At 59.4% G+C, this 16,633-nt stretch overlaps 1 protein-coding gene across 1 annotated transcript; it reads left to right on the top strand.

The window, feature by feature from the left end:
* Positions 1-1,459: 1,459 nt before the first annotated feature.
* On the top strand, positions 1,460-11,804 carry WNT8A (Wnt family member 8A). The gene is made up of 6 exons (XM_029053341.1): positions 1,460-1,518; positions 1,612-1,645; positions 3,116-3,251; positions 5,240-5,365; positions 6,921-7,063; positions 11,184-11,804. The coding sequence occupies exons 1-6, from the start codon at positions 1,460-1,462 to the stop codon at positions 11,802-11,804; spliced, it is 1,119 nt and encodes a 372-aa protein (XP_028909174.1).
* The last annotated feature ends 4,829 nt before the right edge of the window (positions 11,805-16,633 follow it).

Genomic DNA, 16,633 nt, shown 5'->3' with positions numbered 1-16,633 from the left:
GTGCAGGAGGTGTCGGGGGTCGGGGGACCCCAGCAGGCCCCAGTAAAGGGGTCAATACTACTACTACTAATAATGTGCTCAGTATGTACCAAGCACAGGAGTAGGTATAAAACGGACAGAGTCCCCGTCCCACATGGGACTCACAGTCTAAGCAGGCGGGAGAACAGGGATTTCATCCCCATCTTAATGAAGAGGATACTGAGGACCAGGGAAGCGAAGCGACTCACCCAGGGTCGCGCAGCAGGCAAGCAGTAGAGCCGGGATTAGAACCCAGATCTCCTGACTCCCAGCTCTTGTCTGCACCCAGGACTTGGATCGACTGGGTAGACCAAAGCGGGGTGGAGGTAGGGAGTGGGATGGAGGGGCCGGAGTGGGGTTAAGTATGAGTCTGAGGTGAGAGGGCGTTGAGAGAGAGGAGTTCTTTCCAAATGTTCCCCTCAAGGAAAAAAAAAAACCAACTTCAAAGGGGCAAAGCAAGACTCGGTCCTCTGATGTGACTCCCTAGAAACCCGCTTAGAGCTCTCCGTGGGTCCATTTGAATGGGGGGATAGGGGGAGATTTCCGACTAGCTGGGAGCTGAGAGACATTTGCAAAGAGAGGCCTTAATGAGGAACGGGTTAGGCCACCCGGGCTCTTTGATCCCCTCTCTCGGAGGATCCCGGCTGTCTCTCCCCAAGTGTGAAACTCCTGGGTCTCTCCCGGCCCCTGAGACCCCTGAGGGAAATTTTCCCGCAGAGCCCTGAGACCTCTAGAGAGAAGTTTTCCCTCAGGGCCCTGAAACCCCTGAAGGAAGTTGCCCCCCGGAGATCTCTGAAGGAAGTTTTCCCCCAGAGATCTCTGAAGGAAGTTCCCCCCCAGAGATCTCTGAAGGAAGTTTTCCCCCAGAGAGCTGGGACCCCTGAAGGAAGTTTTCCCCCAGAGATCTCTGAAGGAAGTTTTCCCCCAGACAGCTGGGACCCCTGAAGGAAGTTTTCCCCCAGAGATCTCTGAAGGAAGTTTTCCCCCAGAGACCCGAGATCCCTGAAGGAGAGGCAGTGTGGCCTAGTGGTTAGACGGCCAAGGGAAAGCTTTCCCGGACCTGAGGCCTGAGACCTGAACCCAGGCTGGGGTCGCTGAGCTCTCCAGCCTCTCAGCCCAGGGGTAACTGAGTTCTGAGCCTGGGCTACTGAGTGTCCGGAGCCTCTGTTGACAGTTTCTCCTGGTCCTTTTGAAGTGCACCACAGGGCCGGCCCTGCCACCCCCCACCCCCACCTCCATCCCGGTCCCCCATTGGACCGGTGAGGCCTCCAATCTCCGGGATCATTGGATAACAAATCAGAAGGGCCCGGTGGGGAGTTTTCCCCTACCCTTCCCCATATAAATATCCAAGATAGTTTTCCCCCCTCGGCCACAGATCCGGTTTTATTTCAAGAGAACTGGGACGGGGGCGGGAACTGGGGGCCTGGGTCTCGCAGGAACCATGCAGGCTCCTCAGCTCTTCACCTTCCTGACCCTTGGAGTTTGCTACGCGGCCGCCTGGTAAGGCCCCCCCCAGGTCATCCCTCGGGGACCCCCAACCCCCTCCATCTGCAGCTTTCCACACTCACGAGGGCTCTTTCCCTTTCCTTGTAGGTCCGTGAGCAATTTCCTCATGACGGGACCCAAGGTAGGACACGGCCAGGAACATCTCCGGGGGTCTCTCATGCTTCGTTTAATAGTAAATAGCGCTAGTATTTGCTAAGAACGCCTTGTGCGTCGAGCTCTGTGCTGAGCACTGGGGAAAACGCAAGATAATCGGATGGGACACAGTCCCCGCCCCACACGAGGCTCGCAATCTAAGGGGGAGGGAGGATAGGTAATAACGATAATTATTATTATGGTATTTGTCAAGGGCTTACTACGGGCCCACACTGTACCAAGCGGCGGGGCGGAAACGAGCGGATCGGGTTGGACGGGGCAGCGGTAACAGGTCGCGGGTTCCAATCCCGGCTCTGCCACTCGTCCGCGGCGAGGCCTTGGGCTTCGCTTCTCTGTGCCTCAGTCACCTCATCTGCAGTTGGCCCGGGAGCGACGGAACTGCCCCGAAAATGCCCTGCGGATCTCCACTCACAGCAGACCAAGTGGCAGCGGCCCGTGTCCCACATGGGGCTCAGGCTCGATCCCCATTTTACAGACGAGAGGTATCGAAACCCCATTTACTAGATGAGGAAACTGAGGCCCTGGCGCCCGAGGTCACCCGGGAGGCAAGCGGTGGAGCTGGGATGAGAACCCCGGTCTCCCGACTCCCGGGCCCGCTGAGCTCTCTCCACTAGGCCACACCGCTTCCCGCTTCCGGACTCCTCGGGTGCAGGGGGACCAGGGTCGGGGGGGAAGGGTGCGCCCGGGAAGGGCAGGGGTTCGTCCAGGAGAGCCTGGCTCGGCCCGCTGAGAAGTCAGAGAAGCGGTGAGGCCTAGTGGAAAGACAGTCAGAGGACCTGGGTTCTCGGTCAAGTCCCTTCACTTCCGTGCCCGATTCCCCATCTGTAAAAACGGCACTGTGAGCCCCAGGTGGGACACAGACTGAGTCCAACCTGATGATCTGGTGTCTCCCCCAGTGCTTAGCACAGTGCCCGGCACATAGGAAGCGCTTAACAAATACCATGAAAAAAAATTCAGCGGTAGAGGGGGTGGATTCCCCCCTCTCCAGGGGCCGGGGGTGACCTAGATATCCTCAGGCAGGTCCTGCCAAGTGCCCAGGCTGAGAAATGGTGTAGTGGATAGAGCATGGGAGCGCGGCCCTGGCAGTCAGAGGGTCACGGGTTCTAATTCCGGCTCTCCGCTCGTCCGCTGTGTGGCCTTGGGCTTCACTTCTCTGTGCCTCAGTCACCTCATCTATAAAATGGGGATTAACTGTGAGCCTCACGTGGGACAACCTGATTCCCCTGGATCTCCCCCAGCGCTTAGAACAGTGCTCTGCACATAGTAAGCGCTTAACAGATACCAACATTATTAAATGGGGATTAAAACCGGGAGCGCTAAGTGGGACAGGGACTGTGTCCAACCCGGTTTGCTCGTATCCACCCCAGAGCTTAGTACGGGAGGTGCTTAACGAATACCGCAGGTATTATTATTATTGTTATTATTATTTCATCCTAAGGCCTACCTGACCTACACGACCAGCGTGGCCCTGGGGGCTCAAAGCGGCATTGAGGAGTGCAAGTTCCAGTTTGCCTGGGAGCGATGGAACTGCCCCGAAAATGCCCTGCAGATCTCCACTCACAGCAGGCTAAGCGGTAACAGCCCGTGGTGAGGGGGGGCAGATAGCCGGTCCGGAGCTGGCTGGGGGTCGGGGGGTGGCCGAGGATGCGGGGGGTGGGGATGGGTGCCCGCCTTCATGCTTCACGTCGGCGCGGACGTGCAGTGAACGCATGAATAAACGGGTCCAGGCTATTAAAAACACTCTCCCCACTCCCTTCTGCGTCGCCCTGACTTGCTCCCTTTGCTCTTCGCCCCCATCTCCCCAGCCCCACGACGCTTATGAATGTATCTGTCATTTTATCTATTTACATTGACTTCTGTCTCCCTCCCGTCTAGACCGTGAGCTCGCTGTGGGCAGGGAATGTCACCGCTGGTGGTTGTGTCGTACTTTCCCAAGTCCTTAGTGCAGAGCTCTGCACGCAGTAAGCGCTTAATAAATACGACCGAGTTACCGGTCAGCGTGAGGGGACGGAGCCATAAATGAGAGCCGGGGGTGTGTCTTGCGCTTTTGTGTTCCCCCACCCCGCAGCTTGCTGATTTCCAGAAGATTTCCCGGGGAGAGGGGGCTCGCCCTTCGCCCCTCACCCGGAGACGCGGCTGGACTTCGAACCCGGAACCAGGGCGGGTGGAGAGAGCGGTTGAGGAGAAGTTGTTGGGTAGTCTTCGCTAGGCAAGGGAGACCAACGATTCTGGGCTATCCCAAAGCTTGGGATTCGATCGATCGATGGTATCATTGAGCGCTTACCGTGTGCGGAGCCCCGGACTAAGCGCTTGGGAGCGTAAACCGCTACAGATTCGGTTGGCACCTTCTATTCGTTCCTGAGCACCCTGGAGGAGCAGCAGGACACCCGGGTTCTGGGCCCGGTTCCCCCAATGTCTTGCAGCGAGGAAGTCACCCTCCCTGGGCTAACTTTAAATCCCGCTTCCATTAGTGGCTTCGGGAAGCTGTGAAGTCCTGCTTCCTCCTGCTTCCCTCCCTCCCGAAGACACGGCAGTAAATAAACCCACTCCCAGAGGGGCAGGGGCTTTTAAAAATGATATTGGTTTGAGTCCTTCTTATGTGCCAGGCCCTGTACTAAGCGCTGGGGTAGATAGACGCTAATCCGGTTGGACACAGTCCATGTCCCACGCGGGGCTCACGATGTTAATCCCATTTTACAGATGAGCTAACTGAAGGATAGAGAAGTCAAGCGACTTGCCCAAGGTCACACCTCAGACGCGTGGAGGAGCCAGGATTAGAACCCAGGTCCTTCTGACTCCCAGACTCACGCTCTCTCCACTAGGCCACACGGCGCCTCGAGGGCTTGGAAGCTCTTATGTCACGGAAGCCCAACAGAGAAATAGTAGGAGTAATAATAATTATTATTGTTGTATTTTTAATCAATCGCCGGTATTATGGAGCACTTACTCTGCGCAGAGTACTGTAACAATAATAATAATAATAATGATAATAATAAAACCGGACTAACCGCGTGGGAGAGTCCAATAGAACAGAGTTGGGATCAATCACTTGATACTTTATCGAGCTACTTGCAGAGCACCGTTCTCAGCGCTTGGGAGAGCACAGTGAGCTTACGGAGCTTACCGTGAGTCAGACGCCGCGCTAGACTATAAACTAGTGCCTCTAGAACCGACACCGTATTAGACTGTAAGCGCTCCGTGGGCAGGGGAGGTGTCTCTTGATTAAGACACCCTGTATTCATTCCTTCAATAGTATTCACCGAGCGCTTACTATGTGCAGAGCACTGTGTTGTACTCTCCCCCTGCTCCGCACACAGTAAGCGCCTAATAAATACGATCGAATGAACGATCGATCCCTGGGGCGGCTGCGAGTCCCTGCCCCACACTGGGCTCACTGAAGTCGGAGGGAGATGAGCGGTCGTATTTATCAATCCCTTACTGAGTGCGGAACACTGTGCCAAGCGCTTGGGAAAGGGTAAACAGGCGGGGGTACAGTTGCTGCCAAGGTAGCAGCGGGTCGCCCCTCACCTCAGTTTCCTCCTGCGTCCCCCTCTTCCGTCAGCCACCAGGGAGACATCCTTCATTCACGCCATCAGCTCTGCCGGGGTCATGTACACCATCACCAAGAACTGCAGCATGGGGGACTTCGAAAACTGCGGCTGTGATGAGTCCGTCAACGGGAAGACAGGTGAGCCCCCCTCGCTGGCCCGGTAATAATAATAATAATAATAATGCAATAACGGTGGCATCCGTTGAGCGCTCACTACGTGCAGAGCACTCTTCTCAGCGCTGGGGTAGATACGAGGTAACGAGGTTGTCCCACAACGGGCTCACAGTCTTAATCCCCCTTTTCCAGATGAGGTAACTGAGGCACAGAGAAGTGACTCGCCCAAAGCCACCCGGCTGGCGAGGGGCGGAGCCGGGATTCGAACCCACGACCCCTGACTCCCAAGCCCGGGCTCTTTCCACTGAGCCGCGCTGCTTCTCTAACAAACACCGTATATCAATCTATACCGCTGATCGATCGACGGAGACACAGGAGCGGGGCGTTCATTCAATTCTCTCAATCGTATCTGACGGGCGCTCGCTGCGTGCAGAGCACCGGACTCGGCGCTTGGGAGAGAACAGTACAGCAAGAAGTGGGCACGTTTCCTGCCCCCAGTGAGCCCGCGGTCTAGAGAAGCAGCGTGGCTCAGTGGAAAGAGCCCGGGCTTGGGAGCCGGAGGTCATGGGTTCGAATCCCGGCTCGGCCACTTGTCAGCTGTGTGACCGTGGGCAAGTCACTTCACTTCTCTGGGCCTCAGTGACCTCACCTGTAAAATGGGGGTGAAGACTGGGAGCCTCACGTGGGACAACCTGATTACCCTGCATCTCCCCCAGCGCTTAGAACAGTGCTCTGCACGTAGTGAGCGCTTAGCGAATACCAACATTATTATTGTTATTAGAGGGGGGAGACAGGCATTCACAGAAATAAATTACAGATACGGACGTAAGGCAGGGACGGATTAATCGCTCGACAGAGATCGTAAGCTTCTTGAGGGGACGGGGATCACGGCTCCCAACTCTATCCGCCCAAGAGCGTTGTAGATTAGACGTCCTTTGGAATCGTGTCGACCGACCCTACTTTACTCTCCCAAGGGCTTACTACAGTGCTCTGCGCACAGAGTAGAATCGGCTCCTTGATGATATTTGCTAAGTGCTTACTATGTGACGACGATGACGGTATTTGTTAAGCGCTCACTACGTGCCAGGCACCGTTCTAAGTGCCGGAGTAGACACAAGGGAATCAGTTTATCCCGCACGGGGCTCACGGTCTTCATCCCCATTTTCCAGATGAGGTCACCGAGGGGCAGAGAAGTTAAGCGACTTGCCCAAGGTCACACAGAGGACAGGTGGCGGAGCCGGAATTAGAACCCACGTCCTCTGACTCCCAAGCCCGGGCTCTTGCGGCTGGGGCGCGATCTGTAATTTATCTCCGTTAATATCTGTCTCCCCGCCTAGACTGTAAGCTCCCCGTGGGCGGGGAATGTGTCCGTTTATTGTCCTCTTGAGGTCCCCCGCGCGCTCAGCGCGCCGTAAGCGCTCGGTAAGTACGATCGAGCGGCCCCGTCCGGAAGCTCGGCCGCTCAAGCCCCCGGGGACGACCGTCCCACCCGGCGGCTACCCCCAAGGGCGGCCCGACTTCGAGCTTAAGGGGGAATCCAGCTAATCGGCCTCTTCTGGTCGATCCTGCCTGTGCCTAGGGGGTCACGGCTGGATCTGGGGAGGCTGCAGCGACAACGTGGACTTCGGCGAGAGGATCTCCAAACTCTTCGTGGACGGGCTGGAGAAGGGCAAAGACGCCAGAGCCCTAATGAATCTCCACAACAACAAGGCGGGGAGGCTGGTGAGTAAGCGGAACCCCGAACCCCCCCCCCTCCCCGGACTCCCTTTTCCCTTCTCTCCCCCTCAAATCTCCACGGCCTCCCCCGGGGAATCCATTCCGCCGTAGCCGAAGACTCCCGTTCCGGAAGCGTTTCCAACTAGCTCAGCTCCGTCCGTCTCCTGCCGCTCTAAACGTCTGCCTCCTGTCCGTCCTCTTCTGCCCGCCCGTCCCCGCTCATGGTCCCTTGGGGAAAGGGAGGCCGCCGAAGTAACGCGTGCCAAGCATGAGGCTAGAATAATCCAGCCGGTTTTAAGAGACGGGGAGGCCCGTGTGCCTCCGCCCCCATTTTACAGATGAGGAAACCGAGGGTCAGGGGTTCCAGCCGGGGCGGGCGAATTAGGCCTAGGACCTGGGTCTCCCGACTTCCCGGCTTTTTTAACGGTACCGGTTAAGCGCTTTCTGTGTGCCAGGCACTGTTGTAAGCGCCGGAGTAGAGACATTCATTCAATAGTATTTATTGAGCGCTTACTGTGTGCAGAGCACCGTGCTAAGCGCTTGGAACGGACAGATCGGTAACAGGTAGAGACAGTCCCCGCCCTTCGACGGGCTTACGGTCTGATCGGGGGAGACGGACGGACGAGAACCATAAATAGATACAAGCAGCGTGGCTCGGTGGAAAGAGCGCGGGCTTGGGAGTCGGAGGACGTGGGTTCTAATCCCGGCTCCGCTGTGTGACTCTGGGCAAGTCCCTTGACCTCTCTGTGCCTCAGTGACCTCGTCTGCAAAACGGGGATTAAAAGCGTGAGCCCCACGGGGGACCGCCTGATCTGCTGGTATCCCCCCCCCCCCCAGCGCTTAGAACGGTGTCTTGCACATAGTAGGCGCTTAACAAATACCGCCGTTATTATAGCATGGCTCAGTGGGAAGAGCACGGGCTTTGGAGTCGGAGGTCATGGGTTCGAATCCCGGCTCGGCCACCCGTCGGCCGGGTGACCGTGGGCGAGTCGCTTCACTTCTCGGCGCCTCGGTTCCCTCATCTGTAAAATGGGGATTAAGACTGTGAGCCCCACGTGGGACGACCTGATGCCCCTGCGTCCACCCCCAGCGCTTAGAACGGTGCTCGGCACACAGCAGGCGCTTAACAAATACCAACACCATACAAGCTAATCAGGTTGGATACGGTCCACGTCCCCGCGTGGGGATTTGGTCTTAATCCCCATTTTACAGATGAGTTAACTGAGGCACAGAGAAGCGAGGTGACTTTCCCGAGATGACAGGGCAGACAGGTGGCGGAGCCGGGACCAGAACCCGGGCTTCAGGCCCTCGGGCCCCGGCTCTTCCCCAGGCCACGCCTGCCTTCCTTGCAGGAGAGGGTAATCGCAAGGTGAGAGCCGGAGAGTCGGGGCCGGGGGGTGCGTCTCGCCCCACCCGGGACCCCAAATCTCTGCAATCGCCCAGAGGGCACCCCGAACGGGAGGGCTTCTCGGTAAGGGGAGAAGCAGCGTGGCCCGGTGGGAAGAGCACGGGCTCTGGGAGTCAGAGGTCATGAGTCCGAATCCCAGCCCTGCCGCTTGGCAGCTGTGTGACCGTGGGCAAGGCGCTTAACTTCCCTGTGCCTCCGTCGCCTCATCGGTAAAATGGGGATTAAGATTGTGAGCCCCACGTGGGACGACCCGATTCCCGTGTCTGCCCCAGCGCTTAGAACAGTGCTCGGCACATAGTAAGCGCTTAACAAATACTAACGTCATTACTGTAGGCCTTCGGAAAGGCCGTGCCCGCCCTGGGGACCGGGAGCCACCGCGCTGTCGCCGACTACTGACTTTCTCCGGCGCACAGGAGACTGTAAACATCTTGAGGGCGGGGATCGTACCTATTAGACCCTCCCAAGCGTCTAGTACAGTGCTCTGCAGTCCGTAGACTGTAAGCGTCCCGGGGCAGGGCTCCCGTCTGCTAACTCTATCGCCCTCTCCCAGGCTCCCGGTACAATCCTCCGACCGCGGGAGACTGTAAACACCTTGAGGGCAGGGATCTGTTGACCCTATCGGACTCTCCCAAGTGTTTAATACAGTGCTCTGTATATAGTAGATTGTAAACCCTACTGTGCTCCCCCAAGTGTTTCGGACGGTGCTAAGCTCCCTGGGGGCACTCCATAAATAGCTCATTAACTCCCCCAGCTCTGACTAGAACTGTTCAGCGTAGCAAGAAACGCAGAATTCAGGGGTGTCCCCGTTATGGAGGTGAAGGCCCCTGTTGGCCCCCACAGTCCAAAAACAGTCAGTCAGCCGTACTTACTGAGCGCTTACCGTGTGCGGGTCACCGTACTGAGCACCTGGGAGAGCACGCTACGACAATAAGCCGACGCTCTCTCTGCCGAAGCAGCGCGGCTCAGTGGAAAGAGCGCGGGCTCTGGGGTCGGAGGTCAGGGGTTCGAATCCCAACTCGGCCACCCGTCGGCTGTGTGACTTCGGGCGAGTCGCTTCACTTCTCGGCGCCTCGGTTCCCTCATCTGTAAAACGGGGACGAAGACTGTGAGCCCCACGTGGGACGACCTGATTCTCCTGCGTCCACCCCGGCGCTTAGAACGGTGCTCGGCACACGGTAAGCGCTTAACAAATACCAACATCATAAGAGTGGAGCTTGCGGTCTAGAGACCGGCTTACAGTCTGGAGAGCGTGCTGAGTGCTTCCCACGTGCAGAGAGCACTGTCCCGGGCACTGGGGAGAGCCTGTCCAATCAAGGCATCGATCGATCGCTCCTATTTATTGAGCGCTCGCTGCGTTGGAAGAGTGCGACGTGGCGGGGCCGGAAGACACGTCCCCTTGCCCGCAGCGAGCTGACATTCTAGAGGGAGAGACGGGCGTTAACGTGAATGATTAAGTCCTTTATAAGATACGATTTAGAGAGGTGGTCGGGAGGGCCGAGGGGCCGGGGGCGGGGCGAGTGTCAAGTGTCCAGAGCGACGTCGGTATTTGTTAAGCGCCGGGGTGGACGCAGGGGAATCAGGTCGTCCCACGTGGGGCTCACAGTCTTCGCCCCCGTTTTACAGATGAGGGAACCGAGGCGCCGAGAAGTGAAGCGACTCGCCCACGGTCACCCGGCCGACGGGTGGCCGAGCCGGGATTCGAACCCCTGACCTCCGACTGCAAAGCCCGTGCTCTTTCCACCGAGCCACGCTGCTTCTCTAAGTTGGTAGCCACGCTCCCCTCCCGGGACGGGCTTACGGTCCGGAGATCTTGGAGGTGGGCGACTGAAGGGACTCACCCGAGTTGTAAACTGCTAATGAATAACGTTGGTATCTGTTAAGCGCTTACTAGGTGCACAGCACTGTCCTAAGCGCTGCGGTGGCTACAGGGTGATCAGGCTGTCCCACGTGGGGTTCACAGTTTTAACCCCCACTTTACAGATGAGGTCACCGAGGCGCCGAGCAGTGAAGCGACTCGCCCACGGCCACCCGGCCGACGGGCGGCCGAGCCGGGATTCGAACCCATGACCTCCGACCCCCGGGCCCGGGCTCCTTCCCCCGAGCCAGGCCGCTTCTCTAATTCTACGGCGGCGTCCTCTCCCGAGTGCCTAGTACGGTGGCCCGAGAAGCAGCGTGGCCTAGTGGGTAGAGTAGGGAGTCCGGAGGGTCTGGGTTCTAATCCCGCCTCCGCCGTGCGCCTTCTGGGCGATCCCGGGCAAGCCGGTTAACCTCTCTGCGCCTCGGGTCCCTCGTCCGTAAAATGGGGATGGGGACCTGAGCCCCGCACGGGACGGGGACCGTGCCCGACCCCGTTTGCTTGCAGCCGCCCCAGCGCCTAGAACAGGGCCTGGCGAGGTGCGAGCGCTTAGCAAGCACCCCGGTTATCGCGGCGCGGTGGATGGAGCACGGGCCCGGGGGGCAGAAGGTCAGGGGTGACAATCCTGCCTCGGCCACTTGTCTGCCGTGCGAATCTGGGCAAGTCACTTCACTGCTCCGGGCCTCGGTTCCCGCATCTGGAAAATGGGGATTGAGCCTGTGAGCTCAAATGGGGAGCGGGTCCAACCCCACTTGCCCGTATCCACCCCGGGGCTCGGGACGGCGCCCGGCACCTAGTAAGCGCTCGACGAATACCGCAGTCATCGTCGTTATCATTAGCGGTGTGTGCTCCCCTCTCCGCAGGCGGTCCGGGCCACCATGAAGCGGACCTGTAAGTGCCACGGCATCTCGGGCAGCTGCAGCGTCCAGACCTGCTGGCTGCAGCTGGCCGACTTCCGCGAGATGGGCCGCTACCTGAAGGCCAAGTACGACCGGGCCCTGAAGATGGAGACGGGCGAGCGTCCGGCCCGGGCCGGCAACAGCGCCGACGGCCGCCGGGCCCCGGCCGAGGCCCTCCCCGCCCGCCTGGAGACCGAGTTGGTCTTCCTGGAGGAGTCGCCCGACTTCTGCGCCCGCAACGCCAGCCTGGGCGTCTTGGGCACCGAGGGCCGCGAGTGCCTGCAGGGGGGCCGGGAGGCGGCGCAGGGGGAGCGGCGGGGCTGCCGGCGCCTGTGCGGCGACTGCGGCCTGCGGGTGGAGGAGCGGCGCAGCGAGGTCCTGGCCAGCTGCAACTGCAGGTTCCAGTGGTGCTGCGTGGTCCGCTGCGACCAGTGCCGCCAGGCCGTCACCAAGCACTACTGCGCCCGCCCCCGGGGCCGGCCGGGGGGCCGGGGCCCGGCCGGGGACCCCTCCGCCGCCGAGGCCGCCCGGCCCGGCCCGGGCAAGAGATCCGGGCTCCAGCCCGGGCCCCCGCCGGACCGCTAGCCGGACGGGCCCGGGCCCCGGCCCCGCTGCCCACACCGGCCGGGGGGAGACCGGAGCGGGGTCAGGGGGACGGCCGACTCCGGGTCCCCGGCGCGGACCCCCTCCGCCCGCCCCCAGTCCCGGCCTTCCCGTCCCCACCCCCGTCGGGACCCGCTCCCGGCCCGTTTCCGGGCCGGCGAGGTCCCGAGGCCGTCTGGCTCAACTTTGCCCCTCTCTCCGTTCCTCTCCCCTCCGAGCTTTCTCTCTGCCTCCCTTCGGTCTCCGCACCTGGCTGGGAAAATGTCCTCCGTTTCCCCGGAGGGGTGGGGGCTGCAGCTGGGTCTCCCAGCCGGGGGCGCTTCCCGGGTGCGTGTGTGTAGGGGGGGGTCCCCCCCAACCCCTCCCTCCCGCCACCATCCCAGGATCGCCCCCACCCGCCACCCGTCCCTCCAGGTCACCGCGGAAGGGGCTGCCCGGATCGGGGAAGGCCCGCGCTGGAACCGGGAGGGGCGGCGGGCTTTTACCTGGGAGATTCGCGCACTTTATGAAGCCCCCTCCCCAAGCCCCCAGCCCCCGGGGGGGTGTTGGGCCGGAGGAAGGAAAGGAGAGAGAGAGAGACGGGCGGCGGCCCCCGCCGCCCGGGCTGGACGATTTTCCGAGGGACGCCGCCTCACCTCGGTGCCGGGGACTCGCACGGCCGGCGCTTAGACGGCGGACGCTCGCGCGGCCGGTCTTTGCACGAGGGCAGCTCTCGTCCTCGCGCGACTGGCGCTCGCACGCGTGTTTGCCCGACGGGAGGTGGGGGCGGGCACCGCCTGGACCCCCCCTGAGGGCACGGGGGCTCCCTGTTCCGCTCGCCCTCTCCAGGGTCTGATCTTGGACCGCTTTTCAAAATAAATGTTAGAAATACAGTTGTGAGACTTTTATCGGGGGGGGGGGGGGAGCAAATCCACCCCTCTTCCGCCTTCTCCTTCCCCACCGGCCTCGGACTGAGCTTGCGGCGTCCCCGGCCACCTGCGGGCTCGGACTCCCGTAAGGGGAAGGCGGTACGCTGAGACCGCGGTCACGGGTTCTAATGCCGGTCCTGCCGCTTGTCTGCCGTGTGACCTCGAGCGAGGCACTTCGCTTCTCTGTGCCTCAGTCACCTCATCTGGAAAATGAGGATTGAGACTGTGAGCCCCCCGGGCACCTTACTACGGTGCCTGGCGCAGAGCGAATGCTTAATAAATATCATAATAGTTGTTTTTATTAAGGGGCACCAAGAGCCGGTCGTCCGGTATCAAATAAGTAGCTCCGTCGAAATCACTTAAACCCGAAATAACCATTTGGATGAATGAAATAACCAGATCCTTTCATTATTATTATCGATGGCGACGACGGCGTCACGCGGTTACTTCGGGCAAAGCACTCTCCTGAGTGCCGGTGTGGATTTAAGTTAATCGGGGCAGGCGGCCAGCGGACTCACAGTCTAGGAAGGAGAACGCCCGTTTCACAGATGGGGGAACTGGAGGCACAGAGAAGTGAACGGGTATCCAACGCCCATTTTACAGACGGGGGAACTCGAGGCACAGAGAGATGAGGTGACTTACCCGGGGGGACTGTGTCCGACGTGATTAATCCGTACCCACCCCAGCAGTTAGTACAGTGCTTGACACATACTGAGTGCTTAACAAATACCGCAGTTATTCTGCAGCGCTCTGCCCATAGCGAGAAGTTCGTTCGTTCACTGGCATCTATGGAGCACTCACTGTGTACTAAGTGCTCGGGCGAGCACAATGCCACAAGAAACAGACACATTCCCTGCCCGCAACGGGTTCGGGGGAGGCAGACGTGAATAGAAATCAGTAAGCGACAGATAGGGAGCGGGGATGAACCAAAGGAGCGAGCGAGAGACGTGGAAAGGAGTGGGAGAAGAGGAGAGGGGGGCTTAGTCAGGGAAGGCCTCTTGGAGGACATTCGCTCGATAGTATTTACGGAGCGCCTACTATGCGCAGAACACTGCACTAAGCGCTTGGAATGTACAAATCGGTAACGGAGACAGTCCCCGCCCTCTGACGGGCTTACGGTCTCATCGGGGGGGATGGGTCCTCAGTCAGGTTTGACTTGTCTTTGCTTCGATTCTGACCTGGGCGACTTGCCCGGGGTCTTCCCTCGACTACTTCTCTCTCCTGTGCAGCAGAGAGGGGAGGGGGCTCTACCAACATTTCTCTCTCAGCAAAGGAGGTGGCTGCATCATCCTGTTTGAGGTGGGAATCCTGGAGAATATCCCACCCTCTCCCTGACCGTTGCCCCCGGGCTGTGCTGATAGTAAGAATCATCATCGCGGTATTTAAGTGCTTACTGCGTGCCGGGCACCGGTAGCCCTGTAGACGCGAGATCATCAGGTCCCACCTGGCGCTCACAGTCCAGGTAGGAGGGAGACGGGGTGTTGATTCCCCATTTTGCAGGCGAGGTGCAGAGAAGTCAAGTGACTTGTCCAAGGTCACGCGGCAGAAAAGCGGCCGGAGGTCCTTCCGACTCCCGGGCCCCGGGTTCTTTCCACTACCGCTCCGTTCCCAGACGACCCTCTGCCTCCCGTCTCCAACCGGCCCCGATTCGTGTCCTCGCTGCACCCTTGCTCTTCGGTCGCCCACCTAGATCTCCCATTTCCTTCCCGATCGAAACAGTCGATTGAGCACCTACTAGGTGCGGGACCCCGGCCGAGGCGCTCACCCTGCCAAGTGCTTAGTACAGTGCTCTGCACAGAGTAGGCGCTCACGAATACCACCGACCGTCGGGAGAACGTGACGGAGAGAGCAGGCGGCCCTCCGGGAACTCAGAGTCTAGCGCTACGTATTGAGCACCTATCTCGTGTAGGACACGCCGATCCCTGCCCTCATCCCTGCCGGCGTACGGCCTAGCGGAACGACGCGGCTCTCGGCCTCCGATATCCTCGCGCTTCACGCGAGAGGAGTCGAAGGAAGCGACAGAGAGGGCACAGGCCCGGGAGTCGGAGGACCTGGGTCGGCATCCCGGCTCCGCCGCTTGCCCGCCGTATGACCTCGGGTAAGTCGCCTCTCTGCGCCTCGGTTTCCTCCTCGGTCAAACGGGGACCCGATGGCTGTTCACCCTCCCGCCCTCTTAGAAGGCGAACCCCCGCACGGGGCAGGGGCTCTGTCTTAACTGCTTATCTTGCAGCTATTACAGTGCTTGGCACATTGTAAGCACTCGAGGAAGACGATCATCATCATTGCCCCACGGGTTTAGCGTCAGGCTCCGGAAGGTGTGATACGTGCAGAGTCGTGCGGTGGCCGCGATGAGGACGATGACGATTACGATAACAAGGAGAGTGGCCCGTTTCTTAACCCTTTGGGGATTCTGCTCTTCTGTTCCCTCCCGGTTACCTGACATCTCCCTCGCCCCATCTGTCTGGCGGCTTTTGACTCTAATCAATCACACCCATCAATTCCGCCCAGATTAGCTCTGGGGTGGGAAACAAAAGAAATTCTGATTTCTCCCCATCCGTCAGCACCCTTGTCAAGAGCTCATTCCGACAGACACGGCGTCATTCAGATTCATTCGCCGCCGGTTTGTTTCTGGTTTTGCTTTCGGGGGGGGGGGGGGGGGCGGGGAGAGGTCCGAAGCTCGGGGTGTCACCAGGGCCCCCCCAAAGTCACGCTCTGGATTGTGTTGTCCATTTGGGTCCCCCCCTCCCCACCCCCCGCCTACAGCTGTAGGCTCCCCGGTTGAGCGTGATTGGCTTGAAATCAATAACAATAATAATAATATTTGTTCAGGGCCTATTCGGCGGCTAGGATGGGATAGATAATCCTGTCTGCCGTGGGACCTTGGGGAGGTCACTTCACTTCTCTGGGCCTCGGCGACCTCACCTGGAAAACGGGGATTGAAATGGCCAGCCCCACAGGGGACGGGGACCGTGTCCAACCTGATTTGCTCGTAGCCACCCCGGCGCTCAGTACGGTGCCTGGCCCATAGTACGCGCTTAACAAATACCATTATTATTATGAATAAGCTTTATGACCAATAACGATAATAATAGTGATACCCTATAAGCACTACAAGATCCCACTCGGATCTCACGACGGTCTACGGGGAAGGGAGGACGAGTAGACTGTGAGCTCGTTGTGGGCAGGAATGTGTCCGTTGTTTTACTGTCCTCTCCCGAGCGCCCAGCAAGTGCTCGGCAGACGGTAAGTGCTCGATAGCCACCACTGAGTGGATGAATGAATGAAGCCTTGAATCCCCATTTTACAGATGAGGAACCTGAGGCTCAGGGATGCTAAGTGACCCGTCCAAGGTTACGCAGCAGACGAGTGGCAGAGCGAGGATTAAGACCCCTGACTCACGGGCCCGTGTTTTTTCCACAAGGCCGAGCGGTCTCTCAATAATAATAATAGCGATAGCATCGGTCAAGCGCCGACTACGTGCCGAGCGCCGTTCTAAGGGCTGGGGTAGATACAGGTAGTCAGGTTGTCCCACGTGGGGCTCACGGTCTTCATCCCCATTTTCCGGATGAGGTCACTGAGGCCCGGAGAAGTGAAGTGACTTGTCCGGGGTCACACGGCGGACAAGGGGCGGAGCGGGGATTAGAACCCGGGGCCCCGGCCTCCCAAGCCGCTGCTCTTTCCACTGAGCGACGCTGCTTAACTGAGGCATAGGGAAATCAAGTGAATGGCCCAACAGACCACTGGTGGAGATGAGATGAGAACCCAGGTCCTCGGACTCATAGGCTCCTGCTCTTCCCCTTCTCTCTCAAGCCATCAGTACAGCGTCCTGCCCGCAATAAGCGCTTGATAAATACTATCGGTAGAGCAACTCCTGAATTGCGGTCTGTGTGCTCCCTGGGGGCA

Source organism: Ornithorhynchus anatinus, chromosome X2, assembly GCF_004115215.2.
Source record: "Ornithorhynchus anatinus isolate Pmale09 chromosome X2, mOrnAna1.pri.v4, whole genome shotgun sequence".
Lineage (NCBI taxonomy): Eukaryota > Metazoa > Chordata > Mammalia > Monotremata > Ornithorhynchidae > Ornithorhynchus > Ornithorhynchus anatinus.
Note: the sequence above shows the minus strand (reverse complement) of the source record. Positions and strands in the feature narration are given on the sequence as shown.